This window comes from Charadrius vociferus, unplaced genomic scaffold, assembly GCF_000708025.1.
Source record: "Charadrius vociferus isolate BGI_N301 unplaced genomic scaffold, ASM70802v2 scaffold561, whole genome shotgun sequence".
Classification (NCBI taxonomy): domain Eukaryota; kingdom Metazoa; phylum Chordata; class Aves; order Charadriiformes; family Charadriidae; genus Charadrius; species Charadrius vociferus.
In genome coordinates, this window is record NW_009646848.1 from 374566 (window position 1) to 396872 (window position 22307).

Here is a 22307-nt window from a genome sequence, read left to right on the forward strand (position 1 = left end):
TTCCTTGCTCTATGAAAATGACTAGCGAAAGCAAAGAAGTAAATGAGTTGAATCAGTGCTACAGACTTGCCTCTGCAGGCAGAAAGAAACAGTCTGGTACTGAGGAATGGTTCACTGCAGGCAGCTGGGCAGAGCTCACAGCATGGCCTAGGGTGGTGTAAAAGGAGAACAACCAATGGCTCCATGGAGCTCCCCAAGAAACCATCGTTCCCTGAGAACAAAACCGGCCAGCTCCTGTGTGCTAAGTGGAAACAGGCTCGGCTGACTGGCTTTTCAATCATGCCAAATCCCAGAGCTGTGACATGCAAGGAACGGAATCAAGGTTACAGATATAAGCAGCAGTAAATCTTTTAACACCCCGGGCAGTTGTTGTTTCCTACTCGCTCTGACTTGCCTCTCAAGCAGGCCTCCACCTGAATTGTCCACTTAACGGCACCACAGGTTTCAAGCTCAGGCAGCCCTACCTAGAAGCACTGAATTAGGTAGTTGTAATTTGTGGCTCCTTCCCTTTATCAGAGCAGCTGGAAACACAACAGGCTAATGACAGATACAACACCATTTTCCAAAATGGACCTGGAGATGGGATGTGGGGGGTACAGTCATGACTTAAAGGTAATCACTGCTTGCAAGAGAGATGCATGCACTTTAGCACTGGTCAAGACCGAGTGCCAGCAGTTCACTCGCAGACAGTCCACTTCTGGTGCCCAGGGAGGAGCTGCCCAGACAGCCAAGAGGAAGCACTGACAGCCATCCACTCAACAGTCAGGATTGGACTGGGCTGACAAGATCCTCATCATCAGCTGAAGCATGGAAGATCAGGGAAGCAAACACACTTCCCTCCAGATCACTTATTTCTATGCCAAATCAGGAAGGTCAGCATGTACCTTCCTTCTCTGTCTGTCTGTCTCAGTGATACGTAATGAGGACCAGACCTCACATCCTGCTTGGCAAGCCCTTTCTGGATGGCTCACATTCTAACAAGGGACACCCTCTTGTGCCATTGTCACCCATCAACTCAACCTTCTTGACATTTCTGGCAATTCAGTCTGAGCTCAAAAACCATCTCCCTGCTTCAAATCTGAGTGGAAATAAATGTCAAGAGGTATCAGTTCATCAGGGTGATCTCAGAGCTCTTCCTATAGAAAGTAAAACGCAGATTTGCTCAAGCAAGTAGTCAACCATTTTCTTTCTCATTAGCCCAGGCCTCTTCAAATTAGGTCTGAATTAATCAAGGGGCAAAGTCTGTTCAGCTGGCACCATTTTACCTGAGAAGATGCCAGCTGGCTTTATTGCTTCCTCTCAGTGGTTATGCCAACTCAGAACACTTTCTCAAGGACAACTCCACATCACTACCACTAGTACAGGTGGAACTAGCACTGCAGTAACAGTAAAGCTACCCTTTCCTAAGGCAACCACAACACCAGGGACGGATTACTTGTCTGTATTTCTAACCATAAACCACTCCTTCTCAGGAAAACACTCTTTGCATATTCCCAAGTCTAAGGGTCTTTCAGACTTGGATGACAGCAGCGTAAGCCAGAGGTAGAAACCAGACACATAAAAATTAAAGTTATTGTTTCTTTATTCTTTAAATAGAATTGCTCCAGACGTCACAGAGCTACTACAATACAAGTGTTTGCACGATACTTCCTGGGAAGTACCTTTTCCTCCCCAGCTTACTACAGTTCAGAGACATATCTCACCCTTTTTTAAGGCTACTCAGACAGGGAATGGATGAGGGAATGGCTGACTCAGGGGGCTTGCATGATATGTTAAAGAACACCCATCATACCTTGAGCTTGGCTTGGATCTCTCTAGCTTTCCGCCTTGCCAGGACCTGGATGTGACTAGATACCTGCATTGAAAGACAAAATCCATCTTTATTCCAGAGGACTACTTGGTAGCTACTTGCAGAAGTAAGCATACTTTAGGCACCTTGTGGAATAGGAAGTTATTTAGGGTTAAGGGGAGGAGGGTTGAGGTAGCAATGAGAAGCTTTTCTGAACATAACTTAGGAGTCATGAAATGAGGTGGGAGACCAGCAAAGATGGGCCATTAAGGCCTTTTCCAATTCAAATGGCTTTATCGAATCAGAAACCTCCTCTAAAACTAAAGAACTCATTCTTAAATCTAGAGACTGAGGGTTCTGATCTCTTTGCTCCTTATCTTGGCCTCCTCTTGGGAGAAGGGAAACGCATGCTCCATAACTCTGGTGGCTAGATAATGATTCTCAGAACCTCCTCATATCTAATGTGGGTCAAAATGCATCATAGAATGATTAAGGTTGGAAGGAACTTCTGGATGTCATCCACCAACCCCCTACCCAAAGCAGGTCTAGGTTGCTCAATGCTTTATCCAGCATAGTCTGGGACTGTCATTCCCAAATTATGAAGATTTCCATCCCGTGTGTGCCAGGTGTTTTCAAAATCACAATTGCTGTCCATCTGTCTGGGCTGAACAAAGAATCTTCATATAGAATCATAGAATGGTTTAGGTTGGAAGGGACCTTGAAGATCATCGAGTTCCAACCCCCCTGCCATAGACGGGGACACCTCTCACTAGACTAGATTGCCCAAGGCCACATCCAGCCTGGCCTTAAACACCTCCAGGGATGGGGCCTCAACAACCTCTCTGGGCAACCTGTTCCAGCGCCTTACAAACCTCAAAGTAAAAAATTTCTTCCTAGTGTTTAATCTAAACCTGCCCTCTTCCGGTTTATATCCATTCCCCCTTGTCTTATCACTATATGCCCTTGTAAAGAGTCCTGCCCCAGCTAGAGGACCACTGATGTTCACCAAAACGTTCATTTGTAAGACCAAACAAATAAAACCACACACTGTTTAACAGTAGAAAAAATTGTGCATCGTGATGTGGCTGGGAGACATGAGCATTGCAGTTCTACTGTAAAATGCCTGAGCCAACTCTTCCCACCGTTCTTATTAATCAACTCAGCACAACCACCTCTTTCCAGCAAAGCCAGAAACAGCACGGGATTTGTTCTTATAAGCCATCATTATGTCTAGTGGTCCAAAGAAGCTAATGTTTACAGGGAAAGCTTTACACTTACCTGTTTCCTTGTGCGTGTTTTCCCTGTTCTCAGCTTAATATAGCGGGCAATCAGCTCATTTCGGCCTAAAACAGAGAAATAATACAAATAAAAGTTTAGAAAGCTATGGGCCCAGGGAAAAGCTGCACAATGGAATTATATCTATAGAGATCAGCAGTGGGGTGATACTCTGTCACACTATTTTCTCTCTTAGAAAGGGACTCGTTAGTTTACATAGCAGAGATCTGAGTTTTAGGACCAGAACTTTGGGCTGCAAATTCTACTTCCCAGTTTGCATCTGTATAGTTTAAAATTACCAATAAAAAGGAGAATCATACTCTTTGCTTAATAATTACATTACCACAGTGTGCAGAAGCTGTAAACATGGATCAAGATCACCAGTACAAAGAAGAAAAAGGAAAGCCACTGTTCCTAAAACATTCAGAAAGGCAAGAAGAAAGATCCAGGAAACAACAGGCCAGTCAGCTTCACCTCAGCCCCTGGGAAGTGATGGAGCACGTAATCCTGGAAACCATTTCCAGATACATGAAGGACAAAAAGGTGATTAGAAGTCCACATGGATTTACCAATGGGAAATCATACTTGACCAACATGAGTTTCTACAGCAAGGTGGCTATCTTGGTGAATGAGTACAGAGCTGTATATACAGTGACTCTAGTAAGGCTTTTGATGTTGTCTCCCATAACATCCTCATAGGCAACCTGACAAAGTATGGGTTAGATAATCAGACAAGGAGGTCGATTGAAAACTGGCTGAATGGATGGCCCAGTGGCAAAAAGACCAGTTAGAGGCAAGTCTCTAGGGGTGTACTGAGGCAAATACTGTTCAAAATCTTCATCAATGACCTGGACATAGTGCACCCTCAGCCAGTTCACACAATACAAAACTGTGAAGAGGCTGATGGGTATGCTGCCATTCAGAAGAATTGGGCTGACAGGAAACTCATGAAGTTCAACAAAGGAAAATGCAAAGTCCTGTACCTGGGGAAAAATAACCTCGAGTACCAGTACATGCAAGGGACTGACCACTGCGAAAGCAGCTCTGCAGAAAAGGACTTGGGGGTCCTGGTTGACAACAAGCTGACAATGAGCCAGCAATGTACTCTCGTGGCAAAGGCGGCCAACAGCATCCCAGGCTGCATTACAAGGATTGCTCCCAACAGGTTAAGGGAGGTAATTCTTCATTTCTACTCAGCACTGTTGAGGCAGCATCTGGAGTACTGCATCAAGTTCTGAGCTCCTCGGCACGCGAAAGATGTGGACATACTGGACTGAGTCCAGCAAAAAGTCAACAAAAATGATTAAGGGACTGGAGAATCTTTCATGCGTGGAGAGGCTCAGAGAACTGGGACTGCCCAGCATGGAGAAGATTCAGGGGGAGTTTTATCAATGCATATTGATAAATGGGAGATGGGAGGCAACAAAGAAGATGGAGCCAGCCTCCTCTTAATAGTGCCCAGTGAGAGGACAAGAAACAACAGGCACAAACCAAAACACGAAAAAGAAAAAAAAAAAAAAAAAAAACCACAAAACATTTTACTGTAAGTGTGGTCAAACACTAGCACAGGCTGCCCAGAAAGGTTGCAGAGTCCCCATCCTTGGACATACTCAAAACTTGACTGAACAAAATCCTGGGAAACCTGCTTGAGCAGTAGGGCCTAACTAAACAATCTGAAGAGATCCCTTCCAACCTAAATGAGTCTGTCATTCTGTGACTCTAAGCAGAAGAAAATAAATAACAATGGGGAAGTACATGGAAATATTTACACAGAATTTATCAGTGTGACATGATACAGTGAATTAAAAGTGCTTTCAGGCTCTTGCAGGCATCCCAAAAAAGGAGCATTCTTCAGAAGAGATAGAGAGAAGGAGGCTTAGCTTTGTGGAAGTTTTAAGGAGCTCCCATAAACAGGAAGGTGGGGCACAGGCTGGAAGAGGTGAAGAAATCCTTGTCCGATTATGGAACAACCATCCATTGCAGGCTGAAGACAGTTATGTTTTACACCTTGATTTTAAGAGTTGACACAGTGAGATTAGGCCCCTCAGGACCGAGGGAAACGAAGACAAGTAGCTTTATGTTCAATGTGAGAGGAGAGGCCAATGCAGAGATATAAAGAAAAGACTGTCATAGTGACAGGTGAGGGAAATGGCAGTAACAGCAACATGAATGAAATGGCCAATGAAACGTGAAGCTACAGGGTCACTCGTACAGAATTTGAAATTGCTTAGAATGAGAGCAGGAAACTGCAGAAGATTCATATCCAGGATTTAAAAATCAGAAAGAGAAGCACAGACGGCTGAGCTACAGCCAACTTTAGCAGTGAATGGGAGAAGCAAGCTTAGACCTGATTCACAGCACTGTTTGAGAGTGGACACTAAGACATGAGGCAGACTATGCAGGTTCCATACACTGGCTCCCATGTATCAAATCTAAGCAGACAAATTTTATTCTCTTCCTGGAGATGGAGGAATACAGAGCAGAAAAAGAAAAGCAGCAGCTACACTTCTGAACTCTAGGCTGCAAACATGACAGAGAGAGCAGGCTTTGCAAAATAATACATTTGTGGTGACCACACTAGTAGTGATACAGTACCTAAATACAAAGTTGGTAGTGGGAAGTGCAAGGCTGTGAGACATCTGGCTGCAAGTGTCTGAGGAATGAAGCAGGAATAAACTGGGAAGCAAAGCCACAGCTTTTGTGAAATTTATTATAACAAAATTATAAAAAAAACATGTATTTTCTATGGAAAGTTTATGGGCTGAACGGACAACTTTTATGTTAGGACACCACATAAGTCAAAAAGGCAAGCAGTGAAAATAGGTGAAATATTTATTCCAGTAGTTTAATATTCCATGAAAAAGTTATCACTTGTTTTTATTTTAAACCCATTTAACTCAGCCCCAAACAAAATGATTGCAAGGAAGGACTTTGTGCTAGAGACTGACCACCCAACTCTTTAGGGAAGGGCTGGGGAAGCTCCTAATTCCAACTGTTTCCGAAACAGACGAATGTAAATGTCCATGACTGCATTTAAGCTCTGTTCAAGAAACATAACAAAAGCACACATAGGGATGGGAAAGCATTTTATGTTTACAGATCTTAATCTTTTGCTAATGGTGTCATTACAGAAGCTCTCCTTATTCCCCTAGGAGAAGAATCAGGTCTGTAGCTGAGAAAAGAAAACAGCTCCTCTATGCACATATTGGGAACTATTTCTTGTCCCAGAAACACAGTGCCCAGCATGTAACCACTGACTTCTTCAGTTCCCACGGTTTCAGCATGAGCACGGTGACATGCCCAGGAGAGTTTGATGGGAGCAGATGCTGTTATGCTACCTTCCACATGGCTGCTTTTCCAACCAATGTAACCATTTATACAAAGCCGAGACCAATTACCTGCGACACATACCCAACACCACCTTTTTCTAGTGCCAAGAATAACATTTATGGCTTTTCAAAGCCTCCAACTGTTGGACATGGATCTAAGTTGAAAGGTAAGAAACAACAGAAGCGATTCTTCTTGCACAGATGCTGACATATACAAAATTTCAGAAAGACAGTTTGACACACATCAGAGGTGGAAAATGTGCAACACAAAACAAGGTGCCCAAATCCCATTATCTGTAAGGAAATAAGAAGGAAAATTTATATACACCAAGATGAACCTTTGAGGGGCAAGAGGAATGAGTTAATGGAAGAGAGAGGAAAAGCTAGCCTTGAGAAGAAGTGGATGTGGAGAATTTCAGGCAAACTTTTAAAGGGTGCATATTGGGCTATACTAACAATTTGAACCCATGGAAACTTTCCAGACACTGGCTCAAATATGGGTCATCCTTGCAAAACTAATTTAAATGGATTCTCAACCAGATGTAAGAAATGCTGTGGAGCAAATTTAGCTTTGTTGTGTTTCCATGAAAGTCAAGAAATTGTACAGACTGAGCAGTCTGACAAAGCACTATTCTGCTTCAGCAGTAGAGGGCTGCAGGGAGAATGTCTGAGAGGATGCCATGAACAGCCCCATGCTTGTCACAGTTGATGCCAGCCATTTCCAAAATGGATGAAAACAACAATCCATCAAAACCTCAACCAGTCAGAGGAGCACAAGCTACCTTTGCTCAAACATATTTTGGAAAGGGGCAGGAGACACGTGAGGAGGCACACAAAAGGAACGACAAAAAGGAGACACGTGAAGATGCACAGGAAGAGAAATGCAAGATATGTAAAAAGACACATTTGGAGGAAAGGAACAAGAAAGAGACACGTGGCAGGGGACGTGGCTCGAAAAGTACTCTTGGAAAGAGGTGCTCTGTGGCAGAAGGAGTACACTTTGAGGTACCTGCAGCCCGCGGAGGACCCATGCAGAGAAGGGACAACCCTGAGAGAACTGCAGCCCAACGAGAACCCATGTAGGAGCAGAGTAGCAGCAAGAAGCACCAGAGAAAAAAACTAAAAAGCAAGGACTGGCAGAAAGAAACCTTTACACAGTGACCCCAACCTCCTGTGCTACCCAGCACCTCATCAAAGGAATTAGGAGGGACTGAGTGTTACAGAGAACAAAACAAGGGAAGCTGAGACTAGGAAGCGGAGAGGAGAGGCAATAAACTGTAGTTGAGCCTGGGAAAGTGGGAGGTGCTTCCCTAAGTGTGTGCTTAACTGTTTGTCTTTGACAACATCAGCAAAAATTCCAGAGCCATGTACTTCACTGGAGAAGACTAGAGGGAGGGGAAACTGTTGTATAAATTGCACATATTAGAAGCTGGCATAGAAATTCTCTAGAGAGAGTATTCAAAATGTGGATCCTCAGAATTTCCAGTTTAAGAATTCACTTCCCACTTGCCACCACCTCTCATACAGCCTTCCTCTTCCAGAATTGTGTCCCCACAGATCCAGGAAAAAAACATAAAGGTGACAGAGTACATTAAGCTAATAAAGATAGTGGTAGCAAAAAAACCCAGACCACTCTACAAAGACATTAGCATTGCAGGGATTACTAAATATAGAACTATGCAAATTGCCAAGCCCAGTAACAAGCTCTGCCAAGCTCTGCAACAAGAACCATGAATCAAAACTGCAAGAGAAGCAAGTCCTAAATGTCTTTTGTTTTTCTTACCAAAAGTTAGATGTAAGCAGGTATTCTGCTGCTGGAAACCTGTAGGTTTGCAGCCTCTGGAAAGCAGTTTCTTTGTTTCACTACGCCGGCTGCAGGGTCAGCAAAGACTAGCACTCCTCACTTGGCTGAAACAGGCAGAGCTGTCATAAACCATCGGACGGTTCATTTTTTAGAGCCATGTAAAGTGTCCCTCAGTAATCTGATCATATGTTGTGTTCTTAGAATAACTCCTGCTGAGGCCTGCCATGGTCACCAGAACCTGCCAACAGTTGTGCCTCCTCTGTTGAAACTGCGCATTGGGTTTCATGCAGCTCTAGCCAACATACCAACTGCAGCGCAGCACCCGAAAGCTCTTTATCCTCCCTGTAGCCTTCCCTGTGAAAACATGGCATGAAAAAAGGAGTAAAGAGATACTCTCTTATGTTCTCTACCTCTCACTCCTAACATAAATTTCCAAGGGCATCAGTGTAGCTCCCACTCTGTCTTACACTAAATTGCAAAATTTTACATTCAGTAGTTATCCAGGAAGGTGTTGCTAAGAGAAGTGAATAAAGAGGCTTTTTGATTTTCCATTCTACACCTGTGCTTCTTTCAATATAAGAGGACAGCAGTGTCTGCCTGTAAGGAAGGGTGGGGGAAAAAAAAAAAAAAAAATCAAGGAAATTCCCCACAGCATTTCGCAGTCCTACCTCAAAGCTTCATGCTGCCTTTCTGCTAGTAATGGTACATTACTGCTTGTACAAGAGGCAGATAAAGCATCGCTTTAAGCCTTATACTTCCTCACACGCCTGTTGCCAAAGAAAATAGAACCAAAAGCCTCTCTTCTGTGATGAGCATGAGCAAAGAACTCAATGATTTCTGCAAAATACTTCCAGTAGGAAACTGCATGAAAATATCTGCTTCTTGGTAGCGCTATCGTTTCTGTACCCAAAGCAAACATATGCGCCTACCTGTGAAGTGCAGCAAAGATAAGAGAACTACAGAAGCAACTATCCAGCTGTATCCAGTGAAAGGTTAATCAAAGCAAGGTCAAGGAAGCCATCTCAACTATCGTTTCAATCTCTTTGTGCCATATAATGATAGCTCCTGGGACGTGGCTGTCTCCTGAACTTGCTAAGCATTTAGTTAAACATTGATTAGAATCAACATAAACATAATGAACTGTGTGCATCAGACAGCATGACAAATAAATCTAGACACAAGAGGGAATTTAAGGACACCTCAGCTGCCCACCAAATCAATCTTTCGCTGTGCATACGAAGCTAAACTGCCGAGCAAGTCTTACCAGAATGACACTTAAGGTAAAAGCAGTGTGTGTTATGTTCACATGTACATGTACAATATGGGACCGACTGCCAGTGGGGTCTGCCCCTCTCCATACCTCCCTGCACAGCCTTGCTTCCTCCTCCCAGCTACAAAGAATGCCTTCCTGGGCATCACCTTTTCCAGAAAAAGGGCTGCATGTTTCAGAAAAGACATTTTTGTCTTTCTGATGGCTAATCCTATCTTCTCATCAAGATGCACAGACACTCAACTCTTAATGATATAATCCTTAACATTAGTTCTAATGCTATTTTTATTAGACTTTCCCTTCATCACAAACAAACCATCTTTTATTACCAAAGCCTTAGTGAGAAAATTCTGCTAGCTTCCCAATTTCCCAACCCAGCTTTTTCAAGGCAAGAGAAAATGCAGTACATGACCTTTCCTTGTCTGGTCTGGGTTCCCTTCATCCCTTACAATCTTCCTTGTCTTTTAGCAACCATTAATGTCACATCTTTCTTGGTTACTCATCATGCTTGCTTTCAACCTTAAAATCTCTTTTTCAGGAAACTTGTTAATGAAGTTTTAGACTTTGGCCTCTCTCTTTCCTATAGGTCCTTCTCGTCCTTTTTCTGAGCTTTGTGTTGGTATACAACTTTTATAATACAGTGATGACGTTCAGCACCTAAACTCTTTCAAAGGCTCAGTCCTTCCCTCCTTCTCTGTTTCAGCTCCTGCTTTTACTATTAATTCTACTACCGGAGTGGAGGCTATCCCCAAAGTCAATAAGAATTCTCCAGTAACCATCTCCCTGTTCATCCCTGTCTTTCCACCTCTATCCTCACCCCCCAACCATTAACGTCTAACTTCTGTTGTTTGCTCTTCACTGGTCTTCAGTCTTTGTTGGAACCAATAAACTAAACATACTGAGCAAGTAATGCAGCATGGCGTCTTGTTTTGCCCATTTATCTGGACTGCAAGTGTGGCAAATCCCTGTGGGAAGAAGCCCCAAGGGCAGCGGACAGTCTTAGGAACAGCACATTTATTTTTAGTTAGGAGCGGGAGACAACTCTTCAGCTAATATATTAATAATAATGAAGTTCACTATGATCAAGCTCCTTTCAAGGCGCACTTTTTTTTTTTTTTAAACAGCCTGTATTTTTATTCCTAACTTCTACACTGAATCCAGAAAACTGTATTCAGGAGGCAATAAAAGAACTTAATACACCACTGTGACCATCATACTGGGATCGCTTCCCATGAAAGAGACAATAGAAAACCATACTGCATTTTACTGCGCTGGCCTGTCCTACAAAGACATCTCTCCCCTCACCAATGCAGAACATCAGTGCTTAATAGTCAGGTTCGAGTTCCCATAGCACAGTCACACATACCAGAGAATTTTATATTCAGCTGTGAGAAGAAAATGTCCTCATCCTGACCATTTATTCCATGCTTGAATTTGCTCAGTATTAACCTTCCACAAGAAGATTCCATGAGCTCATGCAGTCCCTACAATAAGGGGATTTTGAGATGGGAGACCTAAAGAAAGCTGAGCCAGTACTTCTGAAAAAATAAACAAAACAGGTCCCTGAAAATATGATATTGAAGTGATGAGCACCATCACATCATCAGCTCTTCCCCGGCATACCTGTTTTCATCATTTGACAATGCGAGTGCTGAGCTCCTTCCTCTTCTGAAATGACAAAGAAGTTGAAGCTTTATTTGCTGGGCAGAACGTGCCAGTCAAGCATCTCACATGGTGAAATGGCAGTCAGGTGATCGATCTGTCTGAGGTCATAAAACTCAAGTCGTCTCATTTACTAACTGGTCAAAACGCTGAAACCCCATCTTGCGTAAAAGGCCTTTTACTGGAAAAGTTATTCCTCTCCTTTTCCTCTATATAACCTAAATTCACACCTAGAAACACAAGAAGTGCTATCCCCATTTAGAAACTGCTGGTTTTTGATGGCCAGTTTAAGACACTTCACACCAGGCGACTGAGGGATAATAATTACAGACCCTGAAGGTTTTGGGAAGCTTCTTATTGGTTCCAAACAAGGAGTGGAGACAAATGAAAACTCAATCACCATGGGTGTAGTTATAGAGGGGGAAAAAAAAAAAAAAAAGAAAGGAAAAAAAAAAAAATCAACATTACGACCTGAAAAGGTTCCCCTCTCCTCAGCTGGTCATTTCTCCTCCTGTAATATTCCATCAACTCCTGTGTGCAGCTGTACCAATGAAATTGCTGGAAGAGGGCGAGGGGAGGCAGGGGGTAAGAACTGACACGCACCACTCTAATCACCAAAAATTCAAAAATAGGCCCCCCCGATGTGGATTTTGTTGTTGGTTTTGGTTTTCCCCAATCAGCCTATTTTTAATTGGATTGGTGGGCTAGTTCATTTTGTGGCCATATTAACCATAGCACTGGCACAGCAGAGAGAACAGAGGATCAGGGCAGAACTTTTTAAACCACTTTCACCACCAGAGAAACTGTAGCCTGTCACTGTACTCCACCTAACCCTTACACGCATACAGACAGGTAGGACAATAGGCAAGGCTCTTCCTTTGCTTGCATCATTTGTCTAAAGGCTAGACAGAGTTAAAGTACCTCCTAATTACTGCCCCAAAGACATGTGGAGTTATACCTTGTAAAGATGAACTTTTACTAAGGCACAACAACGTATGCATGCATGCAGCAATCCCTCACTATCAGCCTAATGGGAAGCTCCAGCCTACACAGCTCTTCACCACCCCTCAGTCTTTAATACAGTTTTTCAGTGTATAAACTGAATGTCCTCATCAGCTGTGTTTTCCCACATTATCACCTCAGGCCATAGAAATGTAAGATAATCCATCCAGTAAGTACTCTTCCATATACACATTAAGGGCTGCAACAGAACAGAGCTGGGACTTGTTCTGGTGCTTCCCAGAGCAAGGCTGATGAGGATCTTATAGAGATTGTTTACGTTCAGTTTGGCTGGGAAATCCCACAATCAAAGCAGCTCCATATAGTAATGAGTCCTTCATATGCCAGAGAGTGTGTCAGATAACACCTGAAACTGCCAATAACAATCCTACCTAGAAAGGCATGTAAAAGAACTTACAGTCTCTTAGGACTTCTGAGAATGATAATGTTATACAGCTACAAAACTAAGGCCCAGGTTCAGAAAAACATGGCATTTGAGGGTAGCACTGAAACTAACACTTAACTATAACAATATCTGCCAGTTCCCGTGAGTCCAAGTTCTACACCACAGACCCAGACATCTGCTAAACTCTTTCTTAGGTCAATAAACGTCTTGTCTACTTGTTTCAATAACTTCCAATAGCTGCAAGGTATCTGAAAGGAACTCTCAGTAGTGCTTCAGTGATATTACCTCAAAGGATAGCAAAAAAACTTCAGCAAGTCTCCTCCTCCTCGTTTTGCAGTCAGCTGCCTCTGCTGGCACCAATAGTATGCTTTTTTTTTTTGGCAGATTTCCGCCCAAGTGCTAATCTTGTGCACAGGCGCAGATGAGAGGCTGACCAAGTACTCAAAGCATCAGCTATCACAGAAATCGGAGGTAAAAGGGGTTCATGAGATCCATGCAGCCACTTGCTGCGTGACCAGCACAGAACCATGCAGTTCTCGAGGCATCTGGCTTAGTCCTGTGAGGAGTTGTGACTGCTTCACTTGACATGTAAGACTACACCAGGACCCAGCCCCAGCCAACTGACTGAAAATTATACTGCAGCTTCAAGGAGAGCAAAAGAACCCAGAGACTGCTCTTGCATTGTATGAATAAATGAATACTGATTTTGTAAGCAGAGTGGCTGCCACTTTACCCATCTTCAGGTTTTGCCGTAATAATTTACAGTGCAGTCATTGCCCATGATTACTTTAAACCATCAAGTTATAGTTTCAGCTTAAATGAACAGCTGGCTGCTGCTAAAAAAGTGTTTGCTTTTTTCCCCCCCTAACTCCCTCTCACCAAATTGATCCACAGGTCAGTTCACCTCTCTAATCTGGCAGAAATGTGTCCAGCTCATTTTGCCAGAGTGGTTTGCTATTGGTTGAGCAAGCTAAAATGGATCAGAGCAAGGAGTCTGCTGGAAACTAAAGCTATTCTAAAGATTGGGAGCACAAAACCGGGAGCAGAGCAGGGGAGCAAGGAAACAGAAGTGGCAACTCCCTCTTTTCTTCTGCAGAGAACTGTTAGGTCATCTCACTGTTTCTGACGGAAATATATTCTTGGTCTCAACACAGAACAGTTTTACACCATCCCAGCACTAGCAAAAATAGTTGTTAAACATGTCATATCCTGTAACAGGTGAAAAAGAGAAGGTGGACAGAAAAGCCTAGCAGAAATGCAGGGTTCATAACTGGGTAGCTACCCAGGAACTGGTCTGGGTAATAGCGGAACTCTGCCAAGCTCATAAAATTTCCTTACAGTGGTTTCTGGTATTTCCCCCCTGCTTTCTTTCTGCTCCTAACACTGGAGCAATTCTGCTCTACATTCTTTAAACATCTGTTCCCTGACTGAGTTTACAGCGTAAGTCCGATAGATAGCTGGGCAACCACGATCCAGGCAGTGACAGGAGAGCAGGAAGAAGAGGATAACAAAACCATTTAAGCTTCAGGAATACCTAAAAATACATATGGATCCAGAAGAAAATTTGCAGATATCTAGGTGCTTCCACTACCTTACAGATGAAAGCTACTATATCTAGAATTGTCAAATTGCTTTCCTCCAATCTTAGCCATAAAGGATCAGACTAGACATGAACAGTTTAAGTACAGCTGGCACTGCCTCTGGGCACAGGAACAGATGAGATGGCCTTTGATGAAGGTCTCTCCCAGCACTATTTCCTAGGAATCTTCAACTAAAGATGATCATGCAGTTTTCATATGCGGTAAGGCTCATAATCCCCAGTCAAGGGTGAAGGCAACATTGTGCTAAATACCACATATGCATGTGTGTTTCCCTGTAATATTGTCAGGCTTAGAAATAGGCCTACATCTACAGCCACTTGCAGTCAACAACTTGGGTCATTCCTACTGGGTTATCCCATCAAGCACTGGGTACGGTCCTGGCACTCCAGTCCACAGACTACAACGTGAGCTCCTGAAAAGGGCTTTACAATTACTGTACAAATCACACTAGAGAGGAAAGAAGAGTGATTCTACAGATGCTTCGCACGAAAACTTTTCACTGACGTCACTTTCTGTTCCAGAAGGCAGAGGCAGAGCAAGACCATGCATGCAGTGAGCCTCAGAGAATCTGAAGGAGTACCCAGAAGATGGGTCACAAGTTCAAGGTGACAGCAATGAGGGACAGCTGCTGGCTATTCACCCTTCAGCAGCAGGTGTGCCCAGGCCCCAGAGGTTTAAGTCAGCTCTGCCAGTGACCAACAGACTTACAAGACCATCTGTCCGGGCACAAACTGCACACAGCCTTCCCAGTTCTGCTGCCCAGATCCTCACCATACACAGACAATACGGGGCTTGTTATGGATTAGCTAATGAGCAACTGTTTACACCGAGAGACAGACCTAGTTCTCCTGTGCTCATTAGCTGGATCCAACATGAACGAGAATATTGCCTCTTCTTGATCAAAAATTGTCTTTTTTTGATCAAGCAGCTTTCCTTCTCTTTGGGGCACCCCTTAAGGCACTAGAACCTGAAAAGGTTATATTGTCTTGTACTGGTTTTGCTTAACACATGTGTAGGGATACTTTAATAAAGTTCTGTTAAGTTATATGTCATACATGCCCTCCAGCAATAAGGCATTCCTTTGAAAGATACTTTAAAAGAGAGTTCATGTGATAGGTTTTGCTTACTCTCACCGTAGAAATTAGAAAGCTCCTTTTTTCCTATGCCAGGTCTCCACAGAATCTCCATATTGACACTTATCAGCTCCCTCTGTGTATGTGCAGCCCCTTGCTTGAGAAATGCTGTCACCCTTCTCTACCCAATGTCTGACTAATCAACAGAATCAAGTCAAATTCTGAGAAAGCACTCCTTGTATTTATCTTGAAGTTTGCTCTTTCTGTTTCAGTCCTGAGAAAGGACCTGTGTCCATCGGTCTAATAAACTTGTTCATGTCACAAAAGCACACATAGTATAAATCATAATACTAACAATTTTGAAAAAAACTGCAGATATTCACAGTGGAAACCAATATTCAGTCACCACCTAATACCCACTGTTCTCAGTTTCCTGTGTAAAATCATAGTACGTCTAATCTAGAATCTACCTCGCATTCATACAAAACCCACATACGCACCCCCCGTTACTCGGGACTAGTTTTACAAATATGTTCCTTATAGTTTTGTCTGATACAATTTATAAAGTCGCGAACAACAGCATTTCCAGCCTAACTCCTTACAGAAGAGAGATACCTCAGCACTGAGCACCATGCTGTCAGGAAGCTTCTGCCGATATCCATCCTATATTCCTTCTTTCTCTCCCATTAATCCTAGTCATGCTCACATGTTCCACATAAAATCCCTCTCCCTCCTAAATGTTAACACCCTTCAAATATTTTTAGACCGTTATTATGTGTCCCCCCACCCTCCACCTTTCAGTCATCGCTTAGCCAAGCTATGTATATTTAGCTACTTTAATCTTTCCTCCTAAATCAGTCCCTTCAACTCCCAGAGCTCAATGTTAGGTCTGGTATGCTTGTTGCTCTTCTCAGAACTCACTCCATGTTTTTGAGATCTTTCTGGTAATGTGTTAGCAAAAACCTGTCCAGAAGAGAGCTCTCCATATGTTTAAAAAAAAAAAAAAAAACCAAAGAGAGTGGATATTATTAATTTTCATTTTCCATGTCTGATTTTTTTTTCTCAGGTTTTTAATTAAATCTGAACTTTTAAATGTAAATGAATGGGTTTTGTATTCAAGATCAGATTAGCAACTGGAAATATTTGGATCCAATTGTCAAAGTATGCAGTGTTTTTTAAAATGTAAAAAAAAAAAAAAAAAAGCCAAAAAAACCCCCCACCACTAAGGCTTTTATACTAAACTTTTCAGAAAAAAAATGGAAACACATAAATTTATCCAGAAGCAAAGCAATGACTTGCAACAAGGGAAAAGGTTGACAAATTAAACTGAGACAGTCTTCTCAGGTACAAAGTAGATGAGTGGATACAGCTACAAAGCATAAGACTGGCTTACTAAACTAGAAATCATTTAAACTAGCTGTGTTATTTACAACGCCAAAAAAATCAGAACAAATCCTTTGCTGACAATATACCACTACAGATCAACTCCATCTTGGGAGAATTACTGAACATTTGAAATCTAGAAATCAAAAAGTCAGAGAAAGAGTCAAAAGGGTAATGTAATGTTGCTAATGAAGGAAGTTACTTGAACATGATGAAAGCTCTGGCTGCAGACATACGAAGTGAGGAAAACATAACCCTGCACAACACACTTGGTTTTAAGCCTGACAGATAAAAATGGGACTACAAAGCTGCTAAAAATCAAAAGGGACAGGAAAAAGTATGTGCCCTTTAGAGAAACAATAGAATAAACCCCCCCAAAAATTAGTCACAATAATTTTGATAACATGTAATACACAGTAAAACTGCTAATATATTTCTGTTCAGTTCTAAGTATGTTAAGGAAAGTACTACTACTACTACTACAGCCAGTACTATTAACTGCAACAGTAAGCAATTTCCTGGTTGGTTGGCATTTCAAAGGTAGTAAATTTCTCAATATTTAGGAAATGCTTGGAACTCATGGAAAAATATTTCTTTTTATGTTTGCATGGAGAAAACACCAATTAAACTGACATACAGTTTAACATAAAGAACCCTAAACTTGACATACAAAGGAGATGGAAAAAAAACCAACTTGACCAACGCCAGCTGTTGCAAAGGTCTCCAGAAATCTGGAGATTGTCATCTAGTCGATGACAAAGAACTAGAACCACACAAAAGCGAAGTTGAAAGCTGAGTCTGAAACAAAACCTTGATATTGAGCAACTCCAAGAATTCCAAGAATGTCACACCTACCACCAGGAAAATGATGAGGGAAGAGTCTGCATCCTGACTGACTGTCCACAAATCTAAGTTTCATCTGTCTTCTAGTGTTTAAAATGGGAGATTAATTTTTGTTACCCAAACTGTGGGATAAAGGGCTGTTCTACAGTTCACTAGGTCACAATAACGGAAGGGACAGGAACTGCAGAATTATCTGTCTGAGATATCACAGCCGAAATCCAAATTTTGCAATTACTTGGGCCAGCCAGTTCGGTGACAACTGAGCACATTCTCAGCATGTTCCAATTGCTTTGACTGAAACATCATCAGGTGAGATACTAAACTAGATACAGAAGAAAGCATTTGAAGACTGACACCTTGAAGGTTTTCACAGTTGTAATAGCTACCATGCTTTTCCCTCCCCTCAAGGAGAAGTACTGTTTATCAACTGGTACAGGCATTGTATGTTTTGTGCTTCTTTGAGTTTGTTTGCTTTTCAGCTTTATTTTTAGTGACTTTTTGAGATTGGGGAAAAAATTAACTGATAACACAACCCTTTGAGATGAAGCCAATATCCTGCAAATTTACCTAGTCACTTCAGAACAGGGGTGGGAGGGACCACCCGTGATAGGGTAGTTTTCGGCATCAGATGGACCTTTTATGCCAGCTTAGTTCATGTTGCTAGCTCAAGTCTTTGCAGTTCACTGCCTGCTCCAGGTTTTAACTAGTAACATGGTTAACTATCCTTCTATCACTCAGCCTCTAAGCTTTTGGACATCTTTAAGTATTTCCTGCCCCCAGCTGTCTGCGCATCCCACTCCCCCTCCTCCCAGCTCAGCACAGAAATGGCTGAGCTGTTTGTAAACCAGCTGCTAAACTACTGCCTCCTGCAGCGCAGCAACCCAACAAACAGCCGCCAATTCTAGCTCCTCTTAGAAAAAGGTGCTCCAAGCCAGACACTTGTGCAGCAGAAGGGAACACTGGACAGCTGAGGCAGTAGCTCAGTTCTTTCAAGCTCTTACTTCCTCACTTGTAAATCAAGGCCCCAGCACTGTTTTGTCAAAATAAATATCACTTTGCTAGTTACTAATTTGTATTTCTTTGTCCTCAGTAGTGTTGGGAGACTTGCTCTATTTAACATCTCCATGCAAATCACACAAAGGTACTAAGCTTTTTCCCTCTCCTTTCTCTAGACCAGTACTGAAGACGCCAGGAGGTAGTGACTATAACACTGAATTCTGTGATTGTTTATTTGGTACAAATGCTACAGGTATTATTTCTCCCATGGAAATACCCAGTTGGAAAATGCAAGAGCTAGATTTCTAATACAGTACCCCCATAGTAAGGGGAGTAACAGGCAAGCAACACTTATAAAAATGATCCTGTGGGACCTTAGTGGTACCAGAAGGCACCAGATCAGTGAGTTAATGGTGCCCTAGAATCACCGATGCTAATGTCAACACAACGATTAGGAGAAAAGAGAGCATCCCATATCAGACAAGACAGGTTTTTGTGCCTTGAGCAGGTGGTAAGTAGAGACTGGAGAGGACAGTGAGGGCTTGTACCCACAGCAGTGCTGTGGTATGAGTTTATTCAGTCAGGATGCTGCTGCCTCTAATGGAACATGTCTAGGATGGAAAAAGATAATGAAACAAAAAGAAGGCAGCAAAGGCATCAAGACACAGATTGTCAACGTGCAGAGAAGAGCTTGGCTGACTTCTAGGTGAAGTAGGAATCATGTCCACTCAGCAATCAGTACAGTGTCATCTAAAGAACTGCAAGAAGGAAGCCAACTCGGCAGAAGCTAGGGAACATGAGCACGAGGCCTGTATATAGCCAGAAACACACCTTTCTGTGCAATTTTAAGTGTATGCAAACAAAATAGTGCAAGTTCTTCATATTGGCTTGGTGCATTTCAGCTTGCTGGTAAAAGCTACTAACTTTAAACTGATAACAGATTGCCTCAAAACAGGTGACAAGTATATAAACTACACATAGAAGAGATCCTGGGACCTGGAACATCATGCCCAAGAGTAGTACCACAGGAGCCACTCCTCAGTGGGAAACAGTGAAATAGTTCTCCTTTTGTGAAGAGAAAGGGGCATATATAGAGTTCTCTGTAACACCTCGCCCCTTGGTTCAATGAGTTCCATGCAAGTCTGTCACGGGACAGCTAAACAACCGTCCTTTGGAGGCAGGGCCGGCCCCACATACAGCTTGTCCTGTTCCGTGAGCTGGCTCATATGCAGTGAAGATTAAATCAGGGACTATATTTATTCTCCCTGCCCGGTCATATCTTTCTATAGATCCCAGGCGGGGCCCCGCTTCCTTGGCATGGATCCTGGAGTCTAGTAAGCAAAGGAGGGCATAAATCAGTGCCTCAGGTTCTGTCAGGAGCACATTGAACCAACCATCCAGGCTGGGAACAGGTGCAGTGAAGGCAAGCAGGGACACCAACCCATTTGGAGTAGTGGGGGGGGACTTGCAGAAAAGCTGTTCATGTCTTCTCCCAGAGCCTAGCCTAAACTTTTCACCCTGCAAGCGGGTTATTTACCTTCTGCAGCTCACCAATGTAGTTAACAAGAGACTTTCCACTAAACACCAGTAAGGCCTCAGCTAAGTCTTGTTGGTTTCTGTAATCTTTTCTACTTCATTTTTACTTTTGTTCCCACTTTTCTTTTCTTACCCATTTTGCTCTCTGCTCTGACACATTCACTCCAAAGCTGAAGTATTTCAGCGACTATGCAGAACGATTAGTAAATGAAGGCAGACTTAAAACACAACTGTAATTTTTCACCACTAATTTTAGGACACCTGTCATGAAAACTAGTGCAGACTTACAGTGGCAAGAAGCATGTTACTAATCTATGCTTAATAACCACAGGGTGGATTTTCAAATAATATTTTGGTTTGAATAACATATTTAGCAAGCATTTCTTCTGAAAGAAGCAGTCCTACCCTCACCTCAACCATGACTGCTCATTCCCACTCTCATCATCCTTTCTCTAAGTAGCAGCACAAGCACTGTGCAGTGAAACAAATTAGGGGGCATATCCAAACTTAAGTTCACTCCCCCGTCGTCCTCCCCCTTCCCTTTCTGGCTGTGTTAGTTTTAAGCTGGATCAGTTCCCTGATCGGTTCCACAGCACAACCAAAAAATATTTGTGCCAGCACAGAGCAGGAATTGATGTCTACATCAGAATATTGACACTTGCTGAGCCCCAGGGCAATCAGCCTTATATATGGCTCTGTACAGATACAATGATGTATGTACCCAGTAAAACCATCCATGGTAGATAAGGCTGTGTAAACAAGTCCCCACCCATGCCCCCATAGTGAGAGCAATCTATTCCTTAGCTCAGGGAACAATGGCCCCATGGGTGGACAGAAACCTGCAGAACGACTTGTGAAGTGCTCCAGATGCTTCAGGGCAAGGTGCTGCCATGATGGGGCCTGCAGACACACAGATCCAATGTAAAGTGAAAAAAGCAAACACTGACTGGGCAGGAAGAGGGCTGCCTTCGTAAGATCCTTGCTAGTGCTTTGAGGCACAGTTTTCACACCTTGGGACTTTTAACCAAGTATTGTGCACTCTCAACCTTTGCTTTTTAGTCACGCAAGTACCAGGTGGCTTCTTCCAATACTGAGCTAAAGAATCCAGCCCATACCAGCTTTTTTGCGGACAAAATCAAGAGAGAAATGTTAACTGTGGAACAGCTCGAAAATCCAATTCAAAATCATGTCTACCACCTAAAAAGTTGACCTCTGATGCAGCTGCAAGCCAGCGCTTCTCTGCATTCAGGGCTGGGTATCTAGCTAGCTGGCTGAGAAGAATCCACAGGTGAAAGACACTTATGTCAGGGTTATAAGAAGGCAAACTACAATGAAAGGGAGCAGCCAGAGATCTGTTTTCTGCCCTTCTTAAGATCTGAAAAGTGTAGCTAGTTAACACTAGGTGTTTGCATATCACCAGCAGAGCCATTCAGGGGTTCAGGGGCTGACCTTCTGCCCTTTAGCACCAGAGGCACCTGTTAGGATAACAAGAATGTTGGAGACAGCAGTGAGAGATACCATAGAAGATAGACTTAGTCACACCATGAAGCCATTACATGATATCTATCCAAAGATTAGTTCAGCGGCACACCCAACTCTGGGATCTACATTGTTAATACTCCCCTGAAAGAGACATCTGTAATTCTTTCTGATCTGTGAATGTTAAAGTCTTCACTGATTTTCCTAAATACAACTTGAAGCAACCAACTGCATCAACTTGGGATCTCTTGAGAGAAACAAGTTCATTCAGAACATCATTTGGTACAAGGAAAGTGGCCTGCACAGGGCATGTTGCCTGGAGTGTTGAGATGTGCCCTTTCTTTCTCCTTACCATACATCTTGCCTTCGTCTGACAAGATAATCTTCCGCCGTCCACATGGTGGGTAGATGGCTAGCGCTTCCTGGAAGCTCTGCTCAATGTCCGGACTCCACACACCCTCAGCGTCATTGTCAATGGGTTTGTCCAAGGCCTCGCTGCCCCCCGAGTCGTTGCTCCCCTCAGGGGAGGTGGGAGAACTCCACTCGTTGGAGGTAATGGTGCCAGCTAGAAACTCCAAGGTGCCACGTGGAGAAGCAGACTCAGAACCTGTGATGACAAACACAGCCCATCTGTCAGTTAGAAGCCCTCCTCTCTAGGAAAATGAGGAGATACTAAAGGAAAAGAAAGTTTAAAAAAAAAACCCGCCCACCACTCAGTGAGAAGGGTTTTAACTTCAAGGTTACCTTAAACTAAACGAGGTAACTCAACCACATGCTTGATTTCTATTAATGTTCAGATTAAAACCTTTTCTACAAATCCTTATGACAAAACATCTTGCTCCCATATCTCTTTGGTTCGTTA

General features: G+C 42.9%; 1 protein-coding gene across 1 annotated transcript in view; it reads right to left on the reverse strand.

Moving 5' to 3' along the window:
* TEAD4 (TEA domain family member 4) overlaps window positions 1-22051 on the reverse strand; it is a 45455-nt gene extending 23404 nt beyond the window's left edge. The window contains exons 1-3 of the mRNA XM_009894104.1: window positions 21798-22051; window positions 3068-3132; window positions 1793-1855 (exon numbers count right to left, since the gene is read on the reverse strand). Of these exons, the coding sequence (XP_009892406.1) occupies window positions 1793-1855; window positions 3068-3132; window positions 21798-21804 (135 nt within the window). The 5' untranslated portion in view covers window positions 21805-22051. The remainder of the gene's footprint in view (window positions 1-1792; window positions 1856-3067; window positions 3133-21797) is intronic.
* Between the last annotated feature and the right edge of the window lie 256 nt (window positions 22052-22307).